The following is a 14004-nucleotide window of genomic DNA, read 5'->3' as shown; positions in this document are numbered from 1 at the left end:
GTTTGAAATTTAGGTTCATTAATCCAAAATCCTAGCAAATCCTAGGGGGTAAGGTGAGATTTTGGTCCAATACAAATTTTGGAATTAGGAATCCTTAGGATTCAAGAGTCCTAGGATTCTTGGTAGCCAAACAAACCAAGGATTCATGATTCCTACCAAATTCCACTTTTGATAGGAATCCTACTTAGGAATCCTGCAACCAAACACACCATAACTATATTTTCTTTTTTCGCATTAAGGTTAACTATGTTTCTAGAAATATATAAATATGACACCTAACAGTCTCCCGCCGTGATGGCTCGCATAAAAAATTCTAAGTCTGCCTAGTTGGATCGGATCGTTCTATGACTTGTATCTATAAACTTGTAATTAGAAGTCTTGCAATAAAGTATCAGTTTAAAGAAGTCTATCTAATATAACGGTTATGTTTTGAAATGTTGAATGTATAACACAATGGACTTCCAGTTAGGTAAAAAATTGGGAGAATCATTCCTCGTATAAATCAGGCATGTGCGTTCTGTAACTCGGAGGTGGAATCTTACGAACATCTATTATTTCTCTGTGCTAGAACTAAGGGACCACTCCAGCGTCTCAATCTCAATTTAGTCAATTCAGATCGTATCTTTGAAAATCTACTAGCATGTTTCAATTGCCGATTAATGGGCACACATTTCAGTTAGCAGGAGTCCTCATTTGGAACATTTGGAAAGAACGAAACAAGATCTTTTTAACCAAACGGAATTTTCAATAGCAACTATTAACCAGAGGGTTAAGTTGGATTGTGATACTATGGGAGTTCTGAGAAATCTCACCTCTGGCAACCCGATTGTACGTTACAACCCACGTTATCAAATCACACATGAATGGATACCCCCACCAATACATCAGTTTAAGATCACTGTTGATGGCACTTTTTCAGATCAAGGCGTGGCAACCGCAACAATCAACTGAATTTGAAAAGGGCAAATTGTTGGGGGAGCTTCAAAGATCCTCAATGTGAACTCAACTTTGGCAGCCGAAGCTATTCTCCTAAGGGTGGAAATCGCCGAACACTTTCAAATATCCAACATCATACTAGAAGGTGATTTTAAGGAATTGATTGATATCCTTGTTGGGTTAGATACATTTATTCCTTGGAAATGCAGAGCCTTAATTTTAATCCTTAACAAAAAAAGGCCTTAATTTCAAACATAAGTTATGTTTCACGCAGGCTGGAATATGTTAGTTTTTCTTAGTGTTATAAAGAATGTAATGTGCTTGCACACGTTTGTGCAGCAAGGGTTGTAAGTGACAACTCATCTGGAATCTGGGGCTCCACCTAAATTCCCATAAATATCTTGTATTCGTGATCTTTTGATCTTATCGAAGTTTATCTTCTTTGTCAAAAAAAAGTTATAACAAGATTTGTGCAAAAATTGATGTGGTATGGTCCATATTCTTTAAGTTAAACTTTTGATTTTTACTAAAAAACAGTTAAAGAAAAGTGGCATAGGTCTTAACTCATATAATTGGGTTATTATGTAATATTTCCTAGAGATATGGACAAAATCCATATTTACCGATCAAGAGATTTCATAATGAATTGTGTAGTTGTAGCCATCGTTAACAAATAGTCGGTGTTAATTCTACCGATAGTTAACCATACAAACATATAAAGAACTCTTATGTCAATCGTATAATTGGAAGGTTAATCTATATCTGACTTGTAAGACATTTTGATGCAGGCGCATAACACGTGGGCCCACGTCCACGCGTGCCCACGTTCCGGTCGGCCACAATAGTGGTCCTAATTAGTATAGGATTAGGAAGTTGCTTTAAATTGGTATTTCTTTATTTTAAAATTTCTATGTTTTAAGTATTTTATTATTTAGGAATCCTAGTTTGCGTCTATCTAGGAAAGTCTTTTATCCTATAAAAGGAAGTCTAGTCTATTTTATTATTTACCTTGAAGAGAAAAACTATTGAAGTTATTAAGAATTTTAGTTTATTTTATCGTTTCTTATCGTTTTCTTTATTGTTCTTAGTTTATTTTATTGTTCTTCTTTAATTCCGCTGCGTCTACATCACATTTATTGCGTTATCTTTACGAAATATTACCTACATCTCTTAGGATATACACTCACATTTCGGTTTGAGTACATTTTCTATACACTCTCCACATGGTAATCTTTGTCCAGCCTAGGACACAATTGAGTGTAAATATCTACTACACCCTATATTTTGGTCTCATTGATTAGCAAAGGGTGTTATGATCTTAATGAGGGTATTTAAGTAAACCATCTTAACCTAATTAATTAGTAAACAAGTAAACAAAAATCATATTTTTTTATTTGGATTTTGGAAGAGGATCCTATGGATGTATTTTGCTGATTTTGTATGTGGTTTGTCTCTGAATGCATGTGAGATTCGTACGATCATTAGTTTAATTAAAATATCATCATGGACATGCATCATCACTCATCAGGTTCTTCATAAACAATGTCATGGATGTTCCTCGAGATTCACAAGACAACACATCTAAGGTTGTAGGGAAGATAGTCAGTAAGAAGAGAAATGGAAATACACGTTTCAAGTCTCTACAATCCCTATATTAATTTGTTGTATTACTAAAATTTTCTAACAATCTTAAAGCAATATTTTGGTGGAGACTGAGACTACTATGGCAACTATTAAATTGATGAATCAAGATTTGGTGAAATTAGATCGTTTTGATGGTACAAATTTTACTCGTTGGCAAGACAAATTGAAATTTCTTTTAACTGCTCTGAAAGTGATCTATATTCTTGATCCTACACTGAAATCAATTCCTGAACCAAGTGAAGAAGATACTAATGAATTAATGGATGAAAGAAAGAACAGAGAAGAAGATGAACTTATTTGTAGAGGTCATATTCTAAATGCTTTGTCTGGTCAATCGCATGATCTCTATACCGATACTCGTTCTGCAAAAGATATTTGGACTGCTCTTGAATTTAAATATAAAGTTGAAGAAGAAGGTACGAAAAAATTTCTTATTTCTAAATATTTTGATATTAAGATGTTTGATGATGAACCTATTTTATCCCAAATTCATGAATTACAAATTATTGTGAATAAAATGAGAGTTGTCAAAATTGACATTCCTGAGTCTTTTCAAGTTGGTGCAATTATAGCAAAATTACCACCAAGTTGGAAAAATTATAGGAATATGATTCTTCACAAATCCGAAGATTTTACATTGGAGGAAATCCAAAAACATCTCCGGATAGAAGAAGAATCAAGGTCAAGAGACAACAAAGTGGAGAATGATATTGGCATATCTAAAGCCAACATGGTGAAAAATCAAATCATCCCAAGAAGAATAAAGAAAAAATTTCGGGTCCGAAGAAGGTTCAAGGAAAATTTAAAAAGACGTTCTAAACCATGCAGAAACCTAAAGGTTGTTTTGTGTGTGGAAAAGTGGGACATGATGCTCGAGATTGTAAATTTCGTAAGGAACAAACGCAAGAGGCAAATGCAATAAATGAAGAGGTTGTCGCAGTTTTAAGCGAAATCAATGCAATTCATGGAAAAGTTCCAGGATGGTGGTATGATACATGTGCCACGGTTCATGTTTTATATGATAGATCAATATTCAAAACCTATGATTCAATAAATGATGTTCAAGAAATTCAAAGGGTAAATGAAGTCCGTTCTAAAGTATTTGGTAAAGGTAATGTTGAACTTGTATTCACATCGGGAAAGAAAATTACTTTATCAAATGTACTTCGTATGAAGACATGTTTACCTGAGGGGCTTAGGGAAATAGTTAGTTCTGAAAAAGTATTGAGTGAGGTTCGGGTTACCGAATTTGATGATTTGCTAGAGAGATCCCCTCCTTCTAGCGCCAAATGCTGATGTCAAAAAAAGGCCTTCCGTCAAATCAACATGAAAAAGGGAGTTGATGCATGACAACCTCCGTTATTGATGGAGACCATCAAGATGGGCCTCACGACCGAACTATTCAGAGGGCCTCATGGCCGAGTCCATTAGGGTTAGAGTTTAGGAGTTTCCATGTTTTAGTATTTCCTACTAAGTCTAGGTTTAGAAGTTTCTATATTTGAGTATCTTTGATATTTAAGAATCCTAATTTGAGTCTATCTAGTTCTAAGTTCCTATAAGAGGAAGTCAGGTCTGTCCTTGTTATTCAGATCAGAGAATATTATGAATCAAGTTTATTATTAATCAAGTTTATCGTTTATTATTAATCAAGTTTATCTTTTATCGCTTTTATCGTTATTTCATCAGCTTTATTTCATTAGTTTAGTTTAATAACAATGGTGGATTCCATTACTTTTACGCTTCCGCAACAATCTACATCAGCTGGTATTCAGAGCTTTAAGAATCTGGGAACAGATAATTTTTTTAAATACTTCTCATCTTGAATGTTGGAATAATCTTTCGCGTTTAGGTTGGGATCCTTTAAGAGATGCACAACAACTCTATGTTGATCGAAAAGATCAAAACAAAATTAATGTCGATTCCAAAATTCCTATGTTTGATTATCAATATCATATAGATTTTTGGATTCAACAGATGGAAGATTGGTTTATAAACCAAGAAGTCCATGACGAAGATAAGGTTTTTGTCATCGAACAACACTTGTCTAAAAGAGTCTATGAAAAATTCAACGAGATGCAATGGAGACTCATTGATCAAGGAAAAAATTTCGTCGACGATTGGACTACATTGAAAAGCATCTTTAGGTATGTTTTTCTTCCTTTAGATGAATCTTTTTCATATGTGGAGACAAAGATTGAATCCAGTAGACAGTTCTCGAATGTTACTTCGGTCACCGTGTTCGATGGTATTGAAGAAGTTCTTGACAAAAAAAATAAAATTTTTTCAATGACGGAGGAACAAGAAGAACAAAGTGAATTATCCTCTTTTAGCTTGAAAAGGTCAGTTCATTCTAGTTTAGATTTGATTAAGCCATATTCGAGTTTGGTTTATAAGCAACACGAAGATGAACGTGAGAAGATCGTTCAAGTGAAGAAATTCAAGGTTGATTTTTCCATAAAATATTATGTGGTATTTGTGGTCTTCTTCATCAAATTAAAAGATGACGGGAGATGTTGCAATTTGTTGGAAGTTTCTTTCCTACATTTATTTTTGCAAGATTCTTTGCACTATGAGATTGAAGCTAATGATTTCGTCCAAGTGGGTGTTCTTCGACCCCAATGCACCGTTCGCTCGAAGTGGGAATTAAGGATTGCATTGTTGAGTCTCACTTGAGGGCAAGTTCGTTCTCGGTCGGGGAGTATGATGGAGACCATCAAGATGGGCCTCACGACCGAACTAGTTAGAGGGCCTCATGGCCGAGTCCATTAGGGTTAGAGTTTAGGAGTTTCCATGTTTTAGTATTTCCTACTAAGTCTAGGTTTAGAAGTTTCTATATTTGAGTATCTTTGATATTTAAGAATCCTAATTTGAGTCTATCTAGTTCTAAGTTCCTATAAGAGGAAGTCAGGTCTGTCCTTGTTATTCAGATCAGAGAATATTATGAATCAAGTTTATTATTAATCAAGTTTATCGTTTATTATTAATCAAGTTTATCTTTTATCGCTTTTATCGTTATTTCATCAGCTTTATTTCATTTGTTTAGTTTAATAACAATGGTGGATTCCATTACTTTTACGCTTCCGCAACAATCTACATCAGTTATGATGGTATATTCTGTAATGAGAGGTGAGATTCTTCTGATCAGCTCTGCTTTCAGCTCTGGTTTCTGCTTTTCTCCTCTGTTCTAGCTCCTTGCTCCTCGTGCCTTGCTCCTTGTTCCTGTTCGTTTGTTCCCGAGGGGGAAACCTGCAAAGGGTTCAAAAACCGCTCCGACGCTCAAGACAATCAGGGTGCTCTTTGTAATAAAAGAATGAATATTGATCGATTCTTTTGGGGGGCGAGTTATGGGAACTCTGAGTGTCTTGTGATCTGTTTCAGGTGAAGAGATCGTATCCTGTGAAAGACAATGTGGGGGGCATTTTATAGGCGATGTTAGACCGACTGTGATTAGTGGCGGTGGCTAGGCGGTTGCCGTCGAACCGTAAGGGAAGTTTCCTCTTTTGCGTATCTAGGATTTCTCTTCAAGTCTATCTCGAATCTTTGATAAGTGAAAGTTCCTAAGTTTAAGGATACTTCGTAAATATCTTACCGGAGTGATAAACTCAAAAGGAGAAGTTTCCTCCTTTAGATACGTGGAGTCCAATCGGGCTTATGTGGCCTACTGAGATCTTTCTGGAAGATTCGGGATTAATTCAGTAGGTCGCTTGGCACTGCTGTCTGCCCAGTTCTAGGCATAAGACACTGGCCGAACCTGTGTAGACTCCCCTTACTCCTTTTGCGACCCCGTGGCTGATCTGGTCACGTTAAAGGCGTTCTGCAGAGCTGGTTTCTTCCGGCCGACCTCCCAGTTAGGGGAACGTATGGTGGACCATCAGGTACTTAGCTGTCCTGTTGTCTTAAGCCGGATTGACCCAAGAGACTTTAGGGCTGATCTTGACTTCTTCAGACGTCAGTCAACGTCTGGACATTTTGTGCACCATCATGAGTCCCGTCACTACTTAGTTGAAAGTAAAGAGACTAAGGAGTAGAAGTAACTCGTGTGTTTTTCAAATATTTGAAGATCCTGAAGTCAAAGGTATTACCTGGACAAGAGTTGTTTCGCGAAGCTCGGTCTTTTTGTTGATGTTCCAGAGCTGATTGGTACCGAGCTGAGTGGATACCTTTTCTGATCAAGTGCTATTTTTGCCAGAGCTTACCCGGCTGTGTTTTGTCTTGACGTGTGGTTTGTTCTCCCAAGACACATTTCGACTTCTGCTCAAGTAATTGTTTTCTTTTCCATGTGTGATCCTGTGACGTCACAGATTTGATCTTCTGATCACGCGTTTCCCGCTGATCTTTTGCGTTACTGCACACGGTAACTCGTTCCGTCATGCGAGGACGCGTGGAGCTTCGTTATTGGGAAATATAACGTGTTTCCTCGAGACCCGCTGATATCCCCTCTGCCACTTAGAGAGTTTATTTTTTATTTGGATTAGAAGAGAATTGAAGGCTTGCTTTTTGTTTTTGTCTATGAAGAGATTAATGCCTAGATATTTATCACCTTTGAATGATTGATGGACTTTAAGGTTTCGGATGATCCTTATTTGAGTTAACATTCTAAATTTCTAAACAAGATTTCTTGGTTGACAAAAACGTTGAGAATATAAATTGGCTACATGATTGCTGTGGCATCGGGCATTAGCTGGACCGACAGAAAATCTAGTTTTGGAAACATTGAAATCTAGTCTTTTTAGTGTTTCCAAATATTTACGGTATATTAAAACCCTAACCCTAGCTTCCTTCCATTGATATTCTTTTTTATCTTTACCTACCTACTACTTCCTCCGAACGGGAAGATGAAAAAGAAGAACAGATTCAAATTCAAGAAGAAAAACAATAGATCTGTTCATGTTTCCCCAAACCCTCCTATTCAAGAAGATTTATTAGTACATGAGATACTAATTAGATTACCAACGAAGTCACTTGTTCGTTTCAGATCCGTTTGTAGACGATGGAATTATATAATTGGAGAAGATGAAAACTTTGTTGATTTATACCTTACCCGATCAAAGTCAAAGAACCCTAGTCTTCTTATCACTACTCCTGCACCAAAAGAAAAGAATCCAAGTTGTACGGAGATGATGTTCTTGACATGTAACATGATTGAAGGTGGTTGCAAAGAAGAAGGAATGACAACAACGGATTTGGTTCACTTTACAGACGCATTCCGTAATAATATATCAACAAACTCAATTAATGGTTTGATTTGTTTTATTGACGTATGGGATCGTCCCATTACTCCTAAATTGTGTAATCTAAGTACTCGACAAGTAACACCATTGGTAAAATCAACACTCTTAGAGGAAGAGAGAGAAAAGTATGGCACTCCTGTTTGTATAGCAAATTGGAACTATCAATTTGGATTCGATCCTGCTTCTAATGAATACAAATTGGTATGTTTTACGATTACGTATAATGTTCCTGCGGGGGGCTTACATAATTTGTGTGAAGTCTTGACAGTTATGGGCTCCAGAGATAGAAGAGTTGGCGGCAATAACAAAAAGCTTAAAAATAATAATAATAATAATAGATGGAGAAGGATTGATAATAATAGTATGCCACCTTATGAGGTGGATTGTAATAGTCCATCTGTTTATGTTAATGGTTCTATATATTGGACCACCGATGTAGATGATTATCGGAAGAGATTCCTTCGTGAAGATCATAAACCTAGATATATAATTGCATTTGATGTTGGAAGCGAGAAGTTTAGAACTATTCAAGTCCCTAATATCATATTTGATGAGCCAAGGAAACATTGTGAAGATGCAAATGCATATGAACTCGGACTTCCCCCTGATCCGAAGTTCAATTTATTGGAACTGGACGGACGTTTAGCTCTTCAAGTTAAGATGAGTAGTTACGTTATAAAGTTATGGATATTTAACGATGAAAAGAAAGAGAATAATACCACGACATCTAGTAACAAAAACTGGAGTGAAATGAATATGACCTTGCCTTTTTGTTGGGGAAAATCTCAAGTCGTTTCTCTTCATACGATATCTAATCATATAATTCTGAAAAGTTTCCATATCAAAGATCCAAACAAAGTGTACAATGTACGTGAAGACATGGAGACCAAGGATTATACCATCTCTCTTTATTCTTTCGATCGGAAGAAGAATATATTCACTCAGGTTGTAGTCGGAAAAATCCCTCGGATAAATACTGTTTTTTCTTCTGCACTTACCTTGTTTGTGGAAAGCATTTTGACTCTTCCAAAGTTAAGTGACATTGCTAAAGTGAGACGTCACCACATCAGTGGGAGTTTAGAAGAGGAAAAAAAGGGAGAGAGGAATAAATTTTTTACTTTCAAATGAACAACCATATTCACATCCCAAAAGTGAGTTGTTTCTTCACTTTTCTTATGTTTTGCAATTGGGATAAGTTATTTATATACTTTCTTGACATTCTAGCTAGTTATGGTATTGCTACAAAACGAGTGCATGTTTTGAGTTTTTTTAAACTGATGTGATCAAACTTAGTATGTACATTTGGAATTTCAGTGAGAAACAAACCGGATTCTTAACGATATTGGATCCAAAAGGTAGATAATAAGGAGATACTAGTATAGTTATATTTTCGGTGGCATTTTCGTGCATCTCCAGTAGCCAAGCAAAAGCTAAAACTCGGCTTTTTTTGTTTGCGAATAGCATTAAAAATAAGTTGCAAATATCTAGTTGCAAATTTTAGTTCTTGTGTCTCTGTTGAAGAGGTGATAGTGGCAGCCAAGAAAGTTAAAAACAAAGTTCTGAGATTTTTTTTTATTGCTTTATCTCCATTTGCTATCTTGTGGGCTCTTTGGTTATGAGAGGATAGGAATGTGAGATCTTCAATGAGAGGTAATGATCTCTTGAGCAGCTAATAATTTTCATTGAAAGACTATTTTCTGTTAAAATTCCCTGTTGGATTGGATTAGAAGAAGACTACTCTGTTTTGGGATTTGATTTTTAATGACTTGAATTTCCATGTAATAATTTATTTTATTTTGTGATAATTTCTTTTGTAATTCTCCACGACCACTCTTTTTGGTAAGTTGGGCATGTGAAGATTCCTTATTTTAAGTCGCATAAAAAGTGTTCTATAAAATTCCTCAATGAATTTATATATTGGTGAATACATGAATTATTCTTTCTTATAGTATTTTTTTTGTATCACCTACGGATATTGGGGTTGATAATCGAATGGGTGCTTCTAAAGGGCACCGGACCAAAAGGCTGTTAGCATCCGGAAATTTTATTAACTCGGGTCAATAGCCATTGACTCGAGTTCTCTATAAGCACCGGTTTTTAATGTGGGTGACATTCACCTTTATTTGCTTCTTCCATCTTCTTCTTCCAAAATAAAAAGAATACCAATTCATTTTTTTTCCAAAACAAAAATCATGTGTGCTCATCTAGATAGTGTAAGTAAAAAAAATTCATTTTTTCTTATTTACTTTATATTCCTGTTAGTAAATACACAAAATTGAAAAGAATGGGTCCACTCTCTTCTTCCTTCTTCACCAAATTTCATCCACAAAATAAACTCATTTTCTCTCCTCTTCCTTCTCATATTCATCTTCATTCCTTCTATATCCCCTTTGTAAATGTAGAAGAAAGATTGCAAGATTCAGAAAGGTAGAGAGAAGGAGATGAGAATAAGGGTTTTTAGAGAGAGAAAGATGAAGAAAACCTTGCGAGAAGTAGCAGAGGAGCTGGTCATGGTCGAGTTCACGAGAAAGAGAGTGAGGATTGGGATGTTTTTTTAAGCCCCGGATCAACTGATCCGTTTGGCCCTCCTAGGTCCCGGATCAGCTGATCCGTTTGGTCCTCCTAGGTCCCGGATCAGCTGATCCGTTCGGTCCTCCTAGGTCCCGGATCAGCTGATCCGTTCGGTCCTCCTAGGTCCCGGATCAGCTGATCCGTTTGGTCCTCTTAAGTCCCGGATCACCTGATCCGTTTGGTCCTATTAAGTCCCGGATCAACGGATCTGTTTAGTCCTCTTAAGGCTTGGACTGGTACGGTCCGTCCGATAGATTTTTGTTTGATTTTGTGATAAACGGATGGAGGTGTTAGGGTTAAGTTGGCTTTGACTGGTGCCTACATAGTTGAACGGTGCTAACAGAGAAATGAGCAGTTGGGCCTGGTGCTAATAGAGATGGATGCTAACAGCCTTTTGGCTTGGTGCCTTTAGAAGCACCCTAACCGAATTTGAATAAATGGAATCTGGGTATGTTTTTTTTCTAATCTAGCTCTTTATTTTTTTGCAGTTTTCTTTTATGGATTGTTAAACTTAAGGGTGACTTCTTTTTGGATTTGGCAGCTTGTTGCCCTTCTCATCAACTTTGTTCGGGTAACATTTGTTTTGATAGTAAATGACATATGTATATTTATCTATAATGTTTTCTGTTAGAAGATTGTTGACTACCTTATTTGTGGTGATCATATTGAAGAACTATCTGTACGTTAATATGTACATGTAGAGGTTGAAGATTTGTAATTTGTTGTTTGAAATTTTGTACATGTGCAAGAATCTCCCTAATTACAACTAGCGAGGTGTAATAGTCATAGGATATATTGATGCCTTATTACCCCCATCTAAACAGTACTCTTGCATTCCCGCTTTACAAATATATTTCGAGCAATCTCTTGCGCTCTGCTAGGTAATTAAAATGGGGATGCATGGATATCGTTTTCTTATCTTCTTTGCGTCTTATGTACTATATATATACATACCAACATATGTGTATATATATACCCTTTTGAATGATACAAAACTCGGTCACATTGACTTTGTACACGACTACATGAGTAAGATCCCATACTATCTAACGCTCCAATTTAATTTCATGTATTTTACACGAATATTCAATTGATTGAATGTTTTGTGGTTTTTCATTTTCATATATTCAAATGTTATCACCGTTGCTACCCAATCAGGAACATAAAAAGATGCAATACTTGAAAAGATTGTTAGCAAATTTTTGTATTTATTTTTAAAACTCCTAATTGTTTGTTGCATCTAACTAGATAACAAGTTCTATAACACTCTCATTACCTATATGTTGTTTTTTTGTACTAGGTTCCCACCCCGCCCTACGGGCGGGCGGGGTAGATCCCTTTTGGCTAACGCCGTTGTAGTAAATCACATATCAGGAAAGGAAAAAAATATAACCGAAAATGGTGAATTTTTTTGAAAAAGATACCAAAACTTTGTTAGGATAAAAAAATGAGTCCAGGGGTATAAGGCCCAAAATAATGTTGAAAAAGGGTTTAGGGTCCAATCTTCCCAAAAATAGGTTTTAGTCCTTTTGCACTTTGGACCAAAAACCCTTAGTATATTAAACAATATAGCGTTCCTGCCCCAAACTGAATTCCCGTGATTTTTTTAATGTGGGGCCAGACGAAATTTTAAACGGCATTTGGTACCGTGATTTTTGGTTTTAAAAAGGAAACGAAATCATCGATTTTCTCTCTCATCGAATCTGTTTTGGAAACGAAATCAATTTGCGTGGTTGGGAGGATTAAATATTAAATAACGAATATTTTCAAATCAATTTTCACTCTCTTTACAGATTTGGAAACCAAATCAATTTTCTCTCTCTGACTATGTAATTTTTTTCGATTTAAATGAATTTTCTCTCACTTAACTTTCAGATTTGGAAAGAGTATCAATTTAGCGTGATTTGGGGGTTAATATACAAAACGTATATCGATTTCTCTCACTTAACTTTCAGATTTGGAAAGAGTATATTTTTCTGGGAACATTATAGCATCATTTGTTTTTGTTTTTACTTATACATAACCACACATTGGATATAAAATTATGAAACAAGTTCGTAAATTATATGTTATTTATGACGAGGAAACCATCATTTGTCATGTACCCAACATAATTTATCAAATGTGTATGTGCCATGTTCAACAAATTACACGTAATTTCTTTTAAATTACACATGATTTACATTTTGTTAGAAAAAAAACGTACAAAATCTTCTCTTGTTCAGAAATGGTGCCCATCCATGTACTCTCCATTTGCAGTCTTGAACAGGACAAACAACAGTTACACGTTTTAAATCATTTTTGATGAATTTGAAATCATGCCCTGTGTTTATACTATATTGTCGAAGAGCATATCGAAATGTTTTTACACCACCAGGAAACAACTGACCGACTTCAGTAAATATTTTATCCCAGCCATCATATTTTAGTTTTGTGGTCTTACTTAGATTGGATGATTCTGTAGGAAAATTCCATAAGTAACAGCAAAACTACAAAAAGAAAAACATATACATTTGTGAACATGACATATAATTTACTAGAAACGACATGTATAATGGAATAAATTATGCATAATGTTTGTTAGACTTCATAATCTGTTGGGAGAAACAAAACTTTAGTTTGAATCACAAGGTCACTGTTATGTGAAAAAAATATGTATAATGTGCAATAAATTACATATAATTTTTGGAACATTACACAATGTTTACATTTATTTATCGTATAATTGTACGAAATCTTCAGTGGTTCAAATGTGTAAATTTGCACAATACACATTGTTTACATTTTGTTACAGTAACATTGTACGGAATCTTCTATGGTACAAATGTGTGATGCTCAATAAGTGCACATACTTTCATGTAAATTACACATCGTGTACATTCTGTTACAAAAAAACGTACGAAATCTTCTCTGGTACGAAATTGTTATGTTCAATAAAGTACACATAATTTCTTATAAATTACATATCGTTTACATTCTGTTACAAAAAAATGTACGTAATCTTCTCTGGATAAAAAATCGTATCATTATCGGATCTGATATCAAGAGAAGTTCTAAACATCAAGATCTGTAACCTAAATCTAATGAAAAATAAAATAATATATGGATATCAACATAACATAATAATGAATTAGTAAACAAGGATTTAACATTAACATCATAAATCGGTTATGAATATTTTTAGAGAGGTAAAATCATGTATTATGATGAAGTAGGTTAAAAAATGATACAAAGATGAAACCGATGATGATGAAACACAAAATGTACATTGAAGATGAAGATTAAAAACAGTAATATTAAATCTGTTACTTTAACCTGAGAAGCAATAGTAGATCTTAACAATGGGACGAACAAAGACTTTCACAATGGAAATCCTGATAAATGATGGAGGTTTCAGCTGCACTAATGAAGATGAAGCAGATTTCTGAGATTCAAAGATGGAGGTTGATTAGATGATTCGATTTTAGAGGGAGAAAAGAGACAAGTTTCCGTTATGGATAATAATGAAGATAATGGTTACTTTTAATAGAATCGTGATTGGAGAGAGAAGGTGGGAGATAAAAATGGAAACGAATATTTGGGGGTTTTGAAGGAAAATCAGTTTTTATATATAAGGAAGGTT

The 14004-nt window shown here is 35.2% G+C and overlaps 2 protein-coding genes across 2 annotated transcripts; both read left to right on the top strand.

Annotated features, from left to right (window-relative positions):
- Positions 1 to 2647: 2647 nt before the first annotated feature.
- On the top strand, positions 2648 to 3876 carry LOC147542642 (uncharacterized). The gene is made up of 2 exons (XM_086635326.1): positions 2648 to 3313; positions 3409 to 3876. Exons 1-2 carry the CDS (start codon positions 2660 to 2662, stop codon positions 3874 to 3876), a joined length of 1122 nt encoding a protein of 373 aa, XP_086491452.1. The 5' UTR covers positions 2648 to 2659.
- Positions 3877 to 7048: 3172 nt separating this feature from the next.
- Positions 7049 to 11116, top strand: LOC147542641 (putative F-box protein At1g32420). Its single transcript, XM_086638350.1, has 2 exons — positions 7049 to 8962; positions 10871 to 11116. The coding sequence occupies exon 1, from the start codon at positions 7416 to 7418 to the stop codon at positions 8937 to 8939; it is 1524 nt and encodes a 507-aa protein (XP_086494476.1). The 5' UTR covers positions 7049 to 7415; the 3' UTR covers positions 8940 to 8962; positions 10871 to 11116.
- The last annotated feature ends 2888 nt before the right edge of the window (positions 11117 to 14004 follow it).

Source organism: Eschscholzia californica, unplaced genomic scaffold (assembly GCF_041429995.1).
Source record: "Eschscholzia californica isolate CP2 unplaced genomic scaffold, dmEscCali1.0.p SCAF_4, whole genome shotgun sequence".
Taxonomy (NCBI): domain Eukaryota; kingdom Viridiplantae; phylum Streptophyta; class Magnoliopsida; order Ranunculales; family Papaveraceae; genus Eschscholzia; species Eschscholzia californica.
This window is presented reverse-complemented; position numbering and strand designations above follow the sequence as displayed.